General features: G+C 40.7%; 4 protein-coding genes across 6 annotated transcripts; 2 read left to right on the top strand and 2 right to left on the bottom strand.

Moving 5' to 3' along the window:
* Window positions 1-204: 204 nt before the first annotated feature.
* Window positions 205-5,187, bottom strand: LOC124409681 (RING finger protein 207-like). The gene is made up of 6 exons (XM_046887455.1): window positions 4,682-5,187; window positions 3,918-4,066; window positions 3,004-3,788; window positions 2,600-2,944; window positions 2,241-2,523; window positions 205-2,168 (listed from the first exon to the last, which is right to left on the bottom strand). Exons 1-6 carry the CDS (start codon window positions 4,852-4,854, stop codon window positions 1,192-1,194), a joined length of 2,712 nt encoding a protein of 903 aa, XP_046743411.1. The 5' UTR covers window positions 4,855-5,187; the 3' UTR covers window positions 205-1,191.
* A 697-nt stretch (window positions 5,188-5,884) lies between these two features.
* On the top strand, window positions 5,885-7,028 carry LOC124409697 (retinal rod rhodopsin-sensitive cGMP 3',5'-cyclic phosphodiesterase subunit delta). The gene is made up of 4 exons (XM_046887480.1): window positions 5,885-6,045; window positions 6,256-6,318; window positions 6,392-6,649; window positions 6,751-7,028. Exons 1-4 carry the CDS (start codon window positions 6,005-6,007, stop codon window positions 6,830-6,832), a joined length of 444 nt encoding a protein of 147 aa, XP_046743436.1. The 5' UTR covers window positions 5,885-6,004; the 3' UTR covers window positions 6,833-7,028.
* A 1,215-nt stretch (window positions 7,029-8,243) lies between these two features.
* LOC124409693 (homeobox protein ARX-like) lies at window positions 8,244-10,369 on the top strand. The gene is made up of 3 exons (XM_046887476.1): window positions 8,244-8,451; window positions 8,720-8,925; window positions 9,004-10,369. Exons 1-3 carry the CDS (start codon window positions 8,244-8,246, stop codon window positions 9,322-9,324), a joined length of 735 nt encoding a protein of 244 aa, XP_046743432.1. The 3' UTR covers window positions 9,325-10,369.
* On the bottom strand, window positions 9,911-14,993 carry LOC124409685 (cullin-2). 3 transcript variants are annotated; one of them, XM_046887460.1, is made up of 8 exons: window positions 14,863-14,993; window positions 13,440-13,683; window positions 12,860-13,358; window positions 12,360-12,539; window positions 12,033-12,251; window positions 11,736-11,906; window positions 10,710-11,651; window positions 9,911-10,406 (listed from the first exon to the last, which is right to left on the bottom strand). In XM_046887460.1, exons 2-8 carry the CDS (start codon window positions 13,556-13,558, stop codon window positions 10,275-10,277), a joined length of 2,262 nt encoding a protein of 753 aa, XP_046743416.1. In that variant the 5' UTR covers window positions 13,559-13,683; window positions 14,863-14,993; the 3' UTR covers window positions 9,911-10,274. The 3 variants fall into 3 exon arrangements, with proteins under 3 accessions (XP_046743416.1, XP_046743417.1, XP_046743415.1); XM_046887461.1 differs by having other exon boundaries at window positions 14,771-14,906; XM_046887459.1 differs by lacking the exon at window positions 14,863-14,993 and adding an exon at window positions 14,294-14,744.
* Window positions 14,994-15,005: the final 12 nt, after the last annotated feature.

Below are 15,005 nucleotides of genomic sequence, written 5' to 3'. Positions count from 1 at the left end.
TTATTGTTGTACATAATAAAACGGTTGACATGCATAATTTTCGTTACATTATATCATAAGAAGTTGATGTTCGAAAACTATTTGTAGAGGAGCGTGTCGCGCAATCACGTCGCTGTACTATACTATCATTAGATTGTTTTTGAATGATCGAAGAAATTTTAAACAATGGGCTTATCATGGGGCGCTGGATTTTTGCAAGCACGAATTTCAATTTAGCTGAAATCTGTTCCAGGATCAACTGTTGACAAGATGAGTGCAATTCGAATAGTATTGATTTCAAATCTGTCAACTATACTGGCAAAAAGCTTAATTTTTAGATTCGTCGAATGTTCCGTAATTCGATTTTAAACAATGTCAATTGAATTACGTTTTACTTTATTTTTAGTTTTCTATTTTTCTCGTATATCTACCATTTCTCATATGGCGATGAGACGTATACTATACGTCGAGGACATACGTATGCCATACGCATACATACAGAGTACACACGTATATGTTCTCCGGGATACAGATCAGAAGTGATATTTGATTATGTAGAGCTAAGTACCTCATTATAATTAGTTAGTTCTAATTGGAATCACTTTGCGCAGGATTTAACTGCTCGTACTTATTTATTATCAATAAAATTCCTAATTATTATTAGTTCGTCCAAGCTGTGTTTCACTTATAAACATCAGTCGTAATAAAGATCAACTATTTCAAATATACCGATTGCCATAACGGTAAAAAAAACTTTTGAATTTTCAACCCATTTACTCTCTAATTACCGCAAAAATTCAACAGTACAAATCTTGCTTCATAACACCTAATGCCTTTCAATTATTGGTGTAACCTTACAGAGATAGTATATTAATTTCCATTTTATAATCTATCATTAAGTCTATCAGAAATGAATCCAATTCTCGAGTTATTCGAACGCCGAGAATTGCGCTTCCAACGCATAATACGATTATAATAGAAAAACTTTGGTATAAGTAATAATCAACGCAGTTTTGGCTGATAAAGTTCGTAAAAAAAATGCCTGACACCAACGGTCGATAGTCAGGTCAAAATTATTAACAATGCGATCATAATGTTTTCTGCGTTTCTATCTCGAAGCCTCTATGCCGCTGTTTATGTTTCTACAGAGGTCAAGATAATGCTAGAACAAATCTTCGATACTTATATACGTGTCCCTTAGAAGAGGTTTCTCTAATTAGTTTTGCTCTTCCGATGATGGCGGTGATGATGATGTTGATGATGCCGCAGCTGTGATCGGGTCTCTTGAACAGCGGCGACTAGCGTGCGGACAGCTTCCTCGTGTCCTTCAAAGCTATCTGCTTTCTTCAGTTGACCAATCTCAGGCTTACTTTCATTTCCTCCCCGCTTGCTCTTGGGTCTCGGAAACGTTTCCCAGGATCGCTGCTTCTGCACCAGGGTTGAAGGAGCGGGCGAAGGACCGATTAATAAAACCAAAGTTTTCCTATCATCCGGCCCGGTTTGACCTGTGGTACCTTCTCCTATGCTAGATCGTCTACTGTTTGCCGATCCGGTTGTGCTTAAACTGTCGCAACTCGCTCTGCGCCGTCTTCTCGCCTCGCTTCCGCTTTTCTCCCCTGTCGCGTAGAAAACGTCTTCGGAGTCGCTAGCTGGGTATATTTTCACACCCTTGTTACGCGGTATTGCGATTTCTTCCGCAGGGACAGCATGGACCTGCGCCTGTACGCGTTTTTTCACCTCTCCGACGGTCGAGGCCTCCGATATTCTTTGATATTCGCTCTCCTCTGCGGCAGCTGTCTGCAACTGTTGTTGCTGTTGGCTCTCCGCAGAGCTGACAACCTGGTCGACCATTTCCGCAGATGAATCTCCGCCTCCGCCTCCTTTCAGGGAACGATATAACGAGCGAACTTTACTTCCTGAGGAATGTCCCGGTGGTGTTTTTGGCTTTGAATTGTCGGGAGATTTTCGAGATCGACGGGTCTGACTTCGATCTCTTCCACCGTCTTCTCGTCCGGGCGACTTTTTCCGATCTTCCTTAGTCCTTGCTTTCTCTATAAGCTGACTCAGTACTCCGCGTTTTGAGTCCGATGATTTTGCATTCCCATAAACCACAATGTTTCCACTTGAATCCAGCACAGCACCAACACCTCCAGATGGAGTACGGCAGCGTGTCGGTATCTCTTTTCCTTCTGTGAAGACATTCGGATTTTCATAAAAAATTCATTCAAAGGAATGAGAAAGTTAACATTCTATGTACTCACCTTTCATGTAGAGTGCATTGTCAGCACTGGTTGAATTGTTTCGCGGATGGCGACAGTCTTTAGTGTGCGTAGCCTGCTGAGACTGAGGTGGCTCTTGTAATTGGAGACGGGCGAGATGATCAAGCAAAACTTGAAGGTGTTGGTGACCAGCTGCTTCGGAGGCAGCGATACTCGCTTCTCCTGCACTCATACCAGCTGAGAATGACTTAACAAAGGGCTCCAGCTGCTGAGCGAGTGTGGAAAGCTGTTTCACCTCACTTTTTAGTGTCAGAATGTCGTTCATCTGAAGAGAAAATAATTTTTTACCATTGTAAATAGATGGTACTTTGCTGTTTCAAATAGGAATTACGAGGCCTTACCTGCGAATGGAAGATCTCTTTTTCTATATGAATTCTGCAAAGCTGCTCTTCCCATAGAGCATCGAAAACATTTCTTAGCCGCTCAAGCTCAAGCTGATGTGATTCCAGCTGCTGTTCCAGTAAGCGACAGTCTCTAGCTACGTGGTCATAGCGTGTACCTAAGGGTGGAGTGTTCGCTCGTCTAAGCAGAGCCACGTCACGATGTAATTCACTCAGACGTTCCTTAACAGCGACTAACTGCTGGCTAAGCTCTTTCAACTGGGAGTCAAAGCTGCGGCAATGATTGGAAAACGGCCCAGTGTCACCGCTTCCTTTCGTTTGAGGCCTTTGCAGACTTTTGTTGCCCTGAAAAAAATCAATATTCGATTGCGGAACTCTCAAAGGGGGGAAGAACCGGCAGTTACCTGCGCATGTTGAGACTCGGCAGGAGTGACGGAATGGGTTTGTTCGTAGACTGAATCCTTGGTATTCGGAACCGAGCCGACATATGGATGAAGAACACGAGCGAACTCTGCACGATAATTTGTCTTCAAATGTCCAGCAAGTAGAGGAGGACGAGTAGGATGGCCGAGCTGAGCGACTCGGCCAAGTCTTTCAAGCATCGAGTGAGCGAGTTCAAGGAATTGATACTTGGTAGCACTGCTGGTGAATGAGGTGCAGAGCATGAGGTGTGTTTGAAGTACAGGAAGAGCACCACCCAAGGAAAGCAGCTGCGCCCTGACGGATCGCTCTTTTGTCTCAAACTGTCTCTGAATCTCGGAGAGAACAGATGAGTGTGTCTTTGCTACCGCCTCTTGCATACCCTGGCAGTAAGAGTTCAAGGATCTTTTTTCTGTCTCCAAGCTGTGTCTTAGCTCGTCCAACTGAGACTTCAGAGCTCTGAGTCCATCGCGTACACCAGCCTGCAATTCACAAATGGAATTTGCTGCACGTTCCATTTTCTTCGAAGCCTGCTGCCATGCTCCATCTATGTCGACGCAGTGGAGCCTTGCATCGGCCGGTGTGTCCCGAAAACATGTCGCGCATAACATGCACTTGGCGCTCTGACTATACATTATGTATTGTTCTCCATGTGTGGCACATTTCCTCTGAGTATCTTTGGCACATTTACTCATATGGACGACATCGTGACTCGAAAACATCTTTGCGCGATGAGTGTGTTCCCTGCAGTGGTTGCACAAGGCCTGACCTATTTGGTGAATTTATTTCATTAAAATATACACTTATCAGAAAGATTACTTTCTACTAATAACGCATCAATTGCCAAAATAGATCAGTAGGTTGAAATTGTTTGTTACGAGAAATTGGTTATACAAACCGCAGGTTGTACAAAAGAACATTGTAGTTTTATCACGCTTATCGCAGTTGGCGCATGGTGGATTTTCTGAATTTGCCAGCTCAACCAGCTGACGCATCAGATGGTCTGGTGGAGGAAACTGTGCCCCTTCGTTCAGCTGGGTTACTTGTCTGTAATAATTATGCAGAAATACGTATCAGACGCTAACAGAACAACAAATGAATCCATGGTTATAGCCCTCGCCATTCAATTACTTACATGCATAATCATATTAAAAATTCATCCCCATAATGTTGAAAAATGAACTAGGATGAATTTTTCTAATTGTACTGTTATATTCTATATGGTAAAATAATGGGTTATTCATAAAACTTTATGTTAAAAAAAAATAATGATAATAGGAATAATAATAATAATAACAAAATTGCCATCGTGTACCAGTTAATTGCTGCAACGTTGGGGTGAGAATATTGACGTTTTGAAAACAATAAAGAAAGGTGAAAGGTCGTCAACCGCAAGGTTGGTCTGTATGGGTAAAGAGAAATGTGAGGTTCCGTTTTCAGGTAGTAGTCACAGGCATCCCATAAATTCGGAATACAATTATTCTTAAAAATCCTCAAAGAGTTTGATGGATGGAAGTTGGGAGTATAAATAATGGTAAGGACGTAACCATATTGACGTATGTAGAACGTGTACGAGTGGGAGCGGTTCTAAATGATGCAATATAAATCAATGCGTATACATATACATAGGTATAATACGTTAGATCAAATGGAAATGTGTACCCGCAAATAGGGCATGAGACTTTGCTGTCGGGATGCGGCCCCCTCAGACATTGGGTGCAGAAGCTGTGAAAGCATGACAGCAGACAGGGCTCGTTGTAATAATTGTGACAGACACCGCAGACCAACGGCCCGTCGGCGTCTCCATCCGCAGCAAGGCTCCCCGTGTTTGCCATCACGTCTCGAATGCCCGTCCTCTCGTTTCCTTCCCCAATTTCTTACTCACTTTAAGCAGAGATTTTTAATCTTAACATTGTATTAAAACGATCCAGGCGCGTGCTCGACGTCAACATCGTAGAATCTGTAGGTCTCTCGGCAATTACGACCCGCGTTTCAAAATTCCGACGAATACGTAATCACTGCGGTATATCTCGACTGACAAGCGCGAAAAATTACGGGCCAATTCATCAGGGTCGACATAGCGGCGGCCGCGGCGGCATCTCTGCAATTCTCAGCCCTGCTTTTTCGCTAAAAGAGCGCGCGCCTCACCCTAGGCAACCCAAATTACATGCGCGCGCGCAACTTGCATACTCATATAGAGATAATTGCATACTACAGATTCGAACGAGGTGAGCATGGGGACTGTACTCTAGGGCGGGTCTAGTTAAGGGTTGCAACGGTTGCAAATGGTCGCGGATTAGCTGAAAGTCGCAGAGAGTCGCGTGCGATGTTGCCGTTTTTGCACGCTTGCCAGTTGGTGTGGAGCAATCTGCCACTAAATTTGAAATGACTTCATTGGAAGCACTTTTTAAACGCTTTTTAGCAAAGGCTGCAGTTGTTGAAGTTGCAATCACCGTCGCCGTTGTGGTAGCGAAGCAAAGACGAAGCTGATCAGTTCGGAAAAATACATCGGATGTGAAGCCAAGCAAATGAAAGTTATTCATTGCCGTTGTATTGAAATTCATACCTCGTAGGCTGTTTCTGATTGTAAGAAAATAAAAAAACCAAGCAAAAATACTACTTACGAACTTGTTCTGGCCCCAGGTAAAAATATCTTCCTCTTTTGTTTGGACCCAAGATCCCGCGCATTGATCTCTAGTCCTGCGCCAATTCTCAATCTTGAAAAATGGCAACATATCACACGACTCTCTGCGGCTTTCAGCTACTCCGCGACCATTTGCAACCATTGCAACCCTTAACTGGACGCGCCCCCATTTCCATCGTGTCCACGAAGGCGAGTTTCCGATTATGGACGATGACTTCCGAGGTTTCACGAGTCCTGCGAGCTATGGACGGTCGATAGTTCTTCATCGAGCTGTCATTATTTTTTTTCCTAGTGAATTGCAGTATAATTCTGTGAAAAGAAGAGCCTGAGAATCTGGAAAAATGCCGTTACGAGCTGAAGAAATTCTCAAGGGGTTTCAAGTGTATCCTTTCAATGTATTTTTACGATCCGTATGGAACAATCGTGCGTAGTTTGAGGTAGGTTATGTTGCCCGTAATTGATTATTTTTGTTTGCTCGTGTCGATCGGTCACAGCAGAAGCCTGAAACCGTACTAAGTATCTTGATGAATATCACGGAAAATCTGGCGTATTTCATTGATTAGTCCTTGACTACTAATTGCTTTCAAACCAGTAATTGGATGAATTTGCGTGACGCTGACAGTGGAAAAATACTTTGGCAAGGGAACGAGGACCTGTAAGTAAAGATTCCACCTGGTTCTCCTAAGAATTAATAACCCATCTTCAAATACCACATTTCTTTATATCAGGTCTGTACCAGAAGTTGAACACGAAGCCCGAGTGCCTAAAAAGATCTTGCGATGCCGGGCAGTTTCGCGTGAGATCAACTTCAGCTCTGCCGAACCAATGGAGCGCTTTAGATTAGAGCAAAAGGTCTTGTTCAAAGGGCGCTGCCTCGAAGAATGGTTCTTTGAATTTGGTTTCGTCATTCCTAGTAGCACAAATACTTGGCAAACTCTGATCGAAGCGGCCCCAGAGAGCCAAATGATGCCAGCTAACATTCTGAAGTATAACTCCTTTCTCTTATTTCCGATCTAATAATTTAATTTAAAAAAAATGATGAGTGAAGTTTTCAACTACTTATTATTGTTACTTTTTGTCATTTTAGTGGAAATTTAGTTATTGAAACAAAGTTCTTCGACGACGATCTCTTGTTGTCTACGAGTCGTGTTCGCCTGTTCTACATCTAGAAAAATGCATTGCAAATGCAAAAAAGCATTTAATTCTACTTTGAAAATTTGAACCACTCTGGGACCAAGGAATACAGAAAGAAGCTCAAAAACAGGGAACGTAGAGCTACTTGTTGAAAAAACCTAGTAGCAGTTAGCATTGAATGTTCATCACGGTAGCTGCAATCCTTGATAAAACAAGAAGAATTGACGTTGATCTCAGGACTTTCTCTAAAAGGAGCTTTTACCCAAACCAAAAATTTTGTTGATACAAGCAACAAAAACAACGATGAAAATAATGGGAAAATAATAACCATGTCATTGACAACATAAGATTTTTTATTCATCTGAACTTCTTTTACAAAAACGCGAATAGAATGAAATTTCAAAATAGTACAAACAATAGAGCATTATTGTCTGTAATAAAATTTGAATATGCTTCTGTATTTATTAATTTACAACTTATAATATTTAATTATTAATTAATTGTATATAAACGTATGTACTTGTAAGCCTTTACTATCAGCAGCACCAGCTATGAGTTATCCAAGCACAAAGCATTTTTAAAAATAACCAAATTACTGGAAACTCTGTTGGCATATTTTTGTAAATACATTGTGATACACTGCACTGAGTAATAAACGGTATTATAACAATAACGTACAATTGCTGTTCTTAAATGTGTTTTTAATAGCTTACTGCAAGGAAACAAAAATTCACCCCGCAATGAAAGAATTTTTCTGTAAGTACAGTAACATTTAGTGAGTGAGTCTTGTATCAAAGCTTCAGACATTTCCTCAAGAGCATTCAATAGCGTCTTTTAGAATATTGCTGGCCTTTTCTTCGATGTAAATATTTAAATATTCAATCAATTGAGAGCTTGTTTCTACCGCAAGGTTCTTTAAAATGGTAATCACTGGTTGGCGAGTGGTGAAATGAACAATTCTTCATCATCGCCCCTTGGCATGCAGGGAAACTGTTTAATCTGTGCGGTAGTATTAATTTATTATCTTGACATGCTTTAAACTGAAGTAAAAGTCAGATATACATTTCGGTCTGTTTGCCTTGTGTATTATTGATTCGTAGAGCTGAAGCAAAGCGATATGCGGGGCACACGTAGGGCTTCGTTACCCCCCTTGGAGTTCCCGTTGAAAATACAATCTCCTGCTCAGTCTACCTTGCACAGGTGTAAGTAAGTAGTGGGAAAAAAATATACATATACACAGAAAATAAAATAAAAGAGAAAACGAAAGGTAGAGCCCCAGAGTTGTTTGAGCGGGGGGTTGAAACGTTGTTCTCAACTCAGGGTGATTCAATTACCGACAGCCTATTCTACTTGGGGCATCGCCTCAGCAAAGTAAAAGTCAGTTGCAAATCAAATTAACTTTAATAAATTCATCGGTATTATACCGTCGAAAAGACTTGGATAAAAATGGATTTGAAGGAAGAAGAATCTGTCGAAGATAACAACAGGCAGTTATTTTTGGTCGGGACTCCTCGAGATCCTCTCGTTTCAGCAGGTTCTATCATCACTGCTGATGGTACAAATGACGATATACATTCTGGTGATCTGCAATCGGCCACTCTAGCTGGACTGATGGGCACTCAATCCTCCTCCGTTTGCTTCCCTGCAAAATTCAGTAAGTGGACACACGTCCCTCTGGGAATGGTAGTTTTATTTAATTAAGTACCACGCTCTTGGGGAAGCGTTCAATTAAATTATTGCTAAGTGCATTAAGCGGCAGGGTACCCTTTTCTTAAATAGAGTTAGCAGTAATCTGTTTAACACTCATAAACAGATTTCCTAATGAAATAAGCATTCCTTATTCACGAAAATGAGTTACGACTTATTACTCGAACATACCCATGTAATCTCACCTTTGAAATCTGTCGATGTTTCCTTTTCAGCATACGACTTTTCCTCGCCAAGTCCCGGAGGCGATGATAGGCCTGTTGCTGGAATGGGAAAGCGAAAACAGCGAAGATATCGCACTACGTTTACTAATTTTCAGTTGGAAGAACTCGAAAGAGCTTTCCAAAAGACTCATTACCCCGACGTGTTCTTCAGAGAGGAGCTCGCTCTTCGAATCCAGCTGACTGAGGCCAGAGTTCAAGTAAGCGTACTTTGTCGAGTTGTGAAATCCTGGAAACTGTAATTGCAGATATAATTGGAGGTCGTTGAATCTTTGCAGGTCTGGTTTCAGAACAGACGAGCCAAGTGGAGGAAGCAGGAGAAGCAGTGTAAGGCTGCTACTCACATGGCCTCCCACATCACGTCTCCGGATTGTCAAGAACATCAGCAACAGCAGCCACAGGATCATCTGCTGTTAGAACCACCGATGGGTAGTCCACCTCCAATTTATCTCGGCATGGAATGGGCTGGATTCTCTCCATATGGAAATGCTGCGACTCCATCTCCGCTCATAGTGAATCACATGAACAAGCCTTTGGAGAACGATGAGAATCCTTTGCTTGACCCTGAGCTGTTACAATTGAAATCACCAAGATCGTAATGATGCGGGTCTAGTACGTTGTACGGTATGTTCAATCCGACAACGAACGCCTTACTGTTGTACAATGGAGAGCAGCTTTTTCGACTCTGATTATAAGAGCGAGATAATAATTGAATTGATCAAAATTTTTCGCTAACCCAAAAGTGTGGAATAATTAGATGATGACTGTAACGGTCACGATGATATTAATCACGATTGGCTGAGATTAAATTAGTAAAATATGTAAAGATTTGAAAAATCTTACATTATTAAATTTGTATACGCGTTAAAATAGCGATTACTAATTTATTTAGTATTATAAGCGTTGTGTGATTTGACTTCTTAAATGTACAGTGAGAAATTTCATTTCGTACGTGCAGCACAAAGTCGCCTTCAATTAATAATTAGAAAACAAATTAAGGAGGTAAAAAACAGATTAACTGATGAATATGAGTATATGAATAGGCGAACGTATGCTCTTCCTCACCGTATATTATTGAATTTTGAAACCAGGCATGGACATTAATATTTTTTCTCTTGGAAAAGCACTTTGCACAGGATCAACAAAAAAAGAATGAATCCAGTACCGAAATTATTAGACCGATGATAAAATAGTAACGGCATCTTTATTGGTTGCATATATATTACATTTTACCTAATCAATTAATTTACTTTTAATCGGTATAAGGAGTAGTTAAGTCTTTTACGTTACTCCCTGGCCCTGTTTCATTGTTACAAATCAGCTGCATTAACAGGGCTGAATTTTATTTTTCTCGGCAGATAACTGACGTGCGATTACTACGCAAGATGATTCTTGTGTAATAGAGAGAGAGAGAAAGAGAGAGAGTGATCGTCGCACAGTTACTTGCTCCTGCTGACAATGAATCGCTTTACGTTGCGCCGCAGTACGCAAGACATACGGGAGGGTCTTATTACTTGAAATAAATTAGCAAAGGTGGACTGGAGCTAGGTTACGCAACGTAAGAATATTCGTCTGAACTGTTCGCTGTACGCTCGATATATTGTTTGTCAATCAGAGCCTCGATGCATTTTTTGATCATTCCAATCGATGGAGCAAAAGTAATTTTAGACTGACCAAGAACCTGTAACAATAAAATATATGTAAATTATTTGCTACTTTGACAAACTTTAATCTTCTGTTCAGTTGTTGGAATGATTTTCCTCGTTACTGATAAGAGTTATTGTCATAGTTGTTGAAAACAAAACATTTCAAGATTGTAACACGTTGTAGCAGCAACGAGTTAGTACAAGTTAGATTTTTCTTTTAATTAGAATACTGTTCTCATAAAAATAATAATTATCAACCAAAGGAAAAAAACGTCAATGATATATTTGTTCTACGAATTATTTTTTAAAGAGACTCTCTTCAATGCGGCAAATCTTACCTCTTGCACAAGTTGATTATGTCGCAGGAGTTTTCGACTTTTCATTATACGGACGATGGCAGCCTGGAGATAAAGCTTACGATCGTGATCGACGCTACGATGGGTGGTTTCTGCATCTTGGGGTCCCTCCCGTTGAAGAGCGGCTGTGACCCGGAACTTCGTCCGTTTGTTCGAGTAATCCAAATTGAGCATGAGTATCGTCTCCTCGCCAAATTCGCCGTCGGGTGATTTTTTCAAAAGTTTACAGTCTACTAAGCTGACTACGTGTTTCTCCAGCTGTTCATGAGAAACGCCAAGGGACATAGCAGCCTCCTTGCAAGGTAACGTGTCACAGTGTTCGAACAGCAGGAGTAACGCCATTTGATAAGTTTGTACAGTAACCAGGTACGGCCGTTTCAAATAATTTAACTTTAGTTCACCCTGACAAAGAGGGTGCAGCCAGGTGAGCTTACGCCCACTGAATTGAGCGTGGTAAAACGTCTCGAAAGCCTGAATGGACTGCTCCAGCTGCTGTGGAACATGAAAAGGACCGGGAGCAGGAGGAAGACCGAGCGGCCAGGCGCCGGCTTGAAGAACATAGACTCCAAATCCGATTCCGAGTTGTTTTTGGCCCTCCTTTTCCCGTTCCCTCAGGCTGGATGAGAACTTGGTATTTAGATCGGCGGAGACGGACATGTCGGTGAACATCCGGTGTAATTTGTTTGTGAATTCATATCCACACGCTTGTTTTAACCGGTCTATCATAGCTTCCTCCGTGTCCATTGACTGCGACTGCTGATGGATTAACCGCTTGGCCAGCATTCGAGCGTAAAACTTCTGAAACACGTCCTTATCATCTACATACTTGAAGACTGTTATCGACCGGGCCAGTTTTTCCTCGACGTCGCCTTCTGTCGTTCCTCGGGATGATTTTTTCAGCAAGGAGTCACAATACTTAGCCAGCTAAAAAAATGACCTATTAGTTTCACATCTAGATAGACAAGACGAGTGTTTGAATCACGTTTCGATGGCGTTAGAAAAATTTACCAGTTCAGCGGCACGCGCTGGCTGACGAGGAGCAGGTTGATGGTTAACGACGGCTGAACAGGCCTTGTCCAAGGCGCTAATGAAAGCTTGATCGCCTTTAAATACAGCCTTGATGAGCTCATAGTACTTGGTGTGGACGTCCAGCATGCTTTCCACGAATTGCATGTGAACCTAAATGATTTAAAATAGAAGGTCTTAGTATCGTAAATTTTGAATAATATTGACTGATGAAAAATTTCACTGTTGATTTTTTATTCGGAATGGATGTCAACCTTTGATCGCTTTGGAAATGCTCACATTGTCACCTTGGAGAGTTCCGATAGCTCGCAGGCCTTGCTGAGTGATGTGCGCTGTAAGTTTTCGAATAAGAGGCGCCAGACCTGATGGCAATGGCCTCAGTAAAGGATAAAGAAAACTGAGATCCCTTGTACGCTCGTTTTCGATCATCACATCGGCTTCGGCGTGTAACCATGACAAGTGCGCGGCAACCATTTTCTCCTGACAGCACTGTCGCACCTTTAGAAATCGTTCCAAATTGAATATTATTTTTTGAAGTAATCTAATGTTATTAAAGTGACGTATTGTGAACATAAATTTTAACTTATTTATCAATAGGTGCTTTACCTTCGGAGCTGAACTACTATGAAGGAATTTTTGGCAGCGTAGTTCTTCCTGACTAAACCTCCAACTCACTTGTTCCATGTAATAAGATACATCGGACTTTTGGAGCAGTTCGGATGCTTCTCTTGCATAAAAATTTCCACTGTTTTCGAGGAAAGGTTCTTCAAAAATTTGCTGATACAACTGCAAGGATACGATACGTAAAAAAAAGAAGAATATTTACTAAATTTATAACTGGTACAAAAAACGGCTAATATTTACTTTGCAAAAATTTGCACCTCATTGAAATATACTTTTGGCGAACTTGTAGAATGAATGAAAATTGCTTTTGCATGAATAATATTGTCGTTAATAATGAGACAGGTAAGAAACATCTTCGACTTTTCGAAGACTAGAACAACACCGGTTATTCTGTATTCTATGCAATAGTACATTATTGCTAGCAGTCGCGAGGGAAAGCTGAAATAAATTTTAATAAGGGAAGAGATGTTCATCGTACGTACATCTAACTGGCCTTTCTTTTTGTATTCTTCCACACGAACAAAACTTTGAATGACCCCGCAGATAACGTCAGTGGTAGCGTGTCGAGCCTTTCCCAATCGATCGCCATGAATTCCTGCTAGTAAGAGTGAAACCAAAGATTCCTTCAAGGGAGTAATCATCTTACGTTTCCAAATATCCAGCCCAAGTTCCCCGATCTCCATTTGCTCTTGGTAATCTGCTGCAGCGGCGCACGATGCCCCGTATATTATTTCTGCCTCTGTTGTCTTTTGCTTTTTAATGTGTTGCTGATTGAGGTAGAGATAGAGTTGGTGAAGGTAATCGATTCCCTGTGAATACATTGTCCACGCACTGTGATATGCTTGCAGAAGACCTGTGTTCCCTTCATTGGAGACCTCTAACAAAAGCTCCGACACATGATCGTCGAGAAAGTGCTTGGTCTCATCATACAGTCGATCGGCAAGTGGTTCAGGGTAAGCGACGCACAGGGAATACACATCGCTGTTGTGGAAAAGATGTGTCAGGCAATATGCGAAACTGAATTGATACTTAGTTCTAAATTTTAGATATAAATGTACATACGTGAATCTGTCATTCCATGTCGATCTGGGGACATCGGCTAACGTGATGACTCCTTTGACAGTTTCTTGGAGAACATTCCAGGTTTGAGAGAAGTCTACCCGTTTTGGTTTCAACGACATTCTTCTTTATTATTTTCGTTTACCCTCTCGTAGGTTGAAAAATATCAGGATGTTCCTCAGGGAAATTCCTTTATGCTAAGTATAGGGATTACAAATGGCAGATGACAGCTTCAGCTGCGAGATATCTAAAAATGAGAATAATTCAGTGTTAGATCAGATAAAACGAGATATTCAAAGGTGAGAATGCAGTTTTACTATTAGCTATTTTGTCAATATTCGGAAAGAAGTATCTAGAATTAAAATATACAACCGGATATGTTTATGAATTCAGACTTCAAGAAAAGCAGAAATACAGAAGATAAAAAAATTGCATAGTATCTTGATGCCGTTCATCTTTAAAAGACCAATGTTTTCATTTCGTGAGCCAAGTTGCGAGGCCGAAACATACTAGCTATAAACTACACGCAAGTGCAGAGTCATCGCTACTTTCCTCCATGTTTCAAACATCAGTGACATATCTCATTTTCTACTTTAAACCATTACAATCGATTACTTTAAATAATCCTGATCTACATCTTTCTTAGCTTGACATTTACGTTAGCTCAACAACAAGTACTGTCATATTAAAACAGATGTATAAATACACAAGCTTTCTATATGTATAAACGATTTTTTATAACTGAAATATTTGAAAAATAGAGCATCTCATTGTGCGACTTATTGTTGTATAAGGATTTTGCAACATTTCTGTTGTGATAAAACTTCCTCTTAGATGAGAGAATAATTTATACTTACAACTGTTATTGAATCAGAATCAATCGAGATGAAAGCAATTCAAGGTTACATACGTCTCAAATAATTTCATGCGTTAGTTTTCCCCATTGTATATAAATGGAAAATTGAAGAAGAAATGAGAATTTTTATCTGTTCTCGTGTGAAAAACAGATTTTCGGAATTTAAAGGTCCTCGGCCGTTGGAAGTTTGCAATATATCCGTATGAGTAATGGATTATCAAGGTAACCAAAAAACATAGTTCTTTGATATAAATAGAAGGGTTTGATCGAAAGGAAAGCTTGAAGCTTCGGGTACGCGAATAGAACAGAATTTCAAGTAACGCGATATAGCAGCGATTATAATTTTGAAAATATCGTGAAATTTCATATGTGTGAACAAGTCATCCCCTTGTTGCAAAATAAATGACATTTGAAACGCGTGATTCTAGATTCTGGGGCGCCAGTTCGTCGAATCTTATAACTTGCGCGTGTTACATACGTATCAATACAGCGTAACGGTGTCGGGTTAATTCCTTAACTTAACGAATCACTCATTCATTTCCAACCAACATATACAGCCAAATAATCTACCTTAAACTTCTCAATAACATTACACGGCCATTTTTTTTTCTTCCCAATTAATCAAGAACTAGGGGTGCGGGGTGTCTAGAAAGTTTTTCCACAAACTACGCGATGCCTGAAATGTAGCGAGGCATTCGTTCTTGAAATCACCA

This window comes from Diprion similis, chromosome 8 (genome assembly GCF_021155765.1).
Source record: "Diprion similis isolate iyDipSimi1 chromosome 8, iyDipSimi1.1, whole genome shotgun sequence".
NCBI classification, from domain to species: Eukaryota; Metazoa; Arthropoda; class Insecta; order Hymenoptera; family Diprionidae; genus Diprion; species Diprion similis.
The sequence above is the reverse complement of the archived record's forward strand: the minus strand, read 5'-3'. Positions and strand labels throughout refer to the sequence as shown.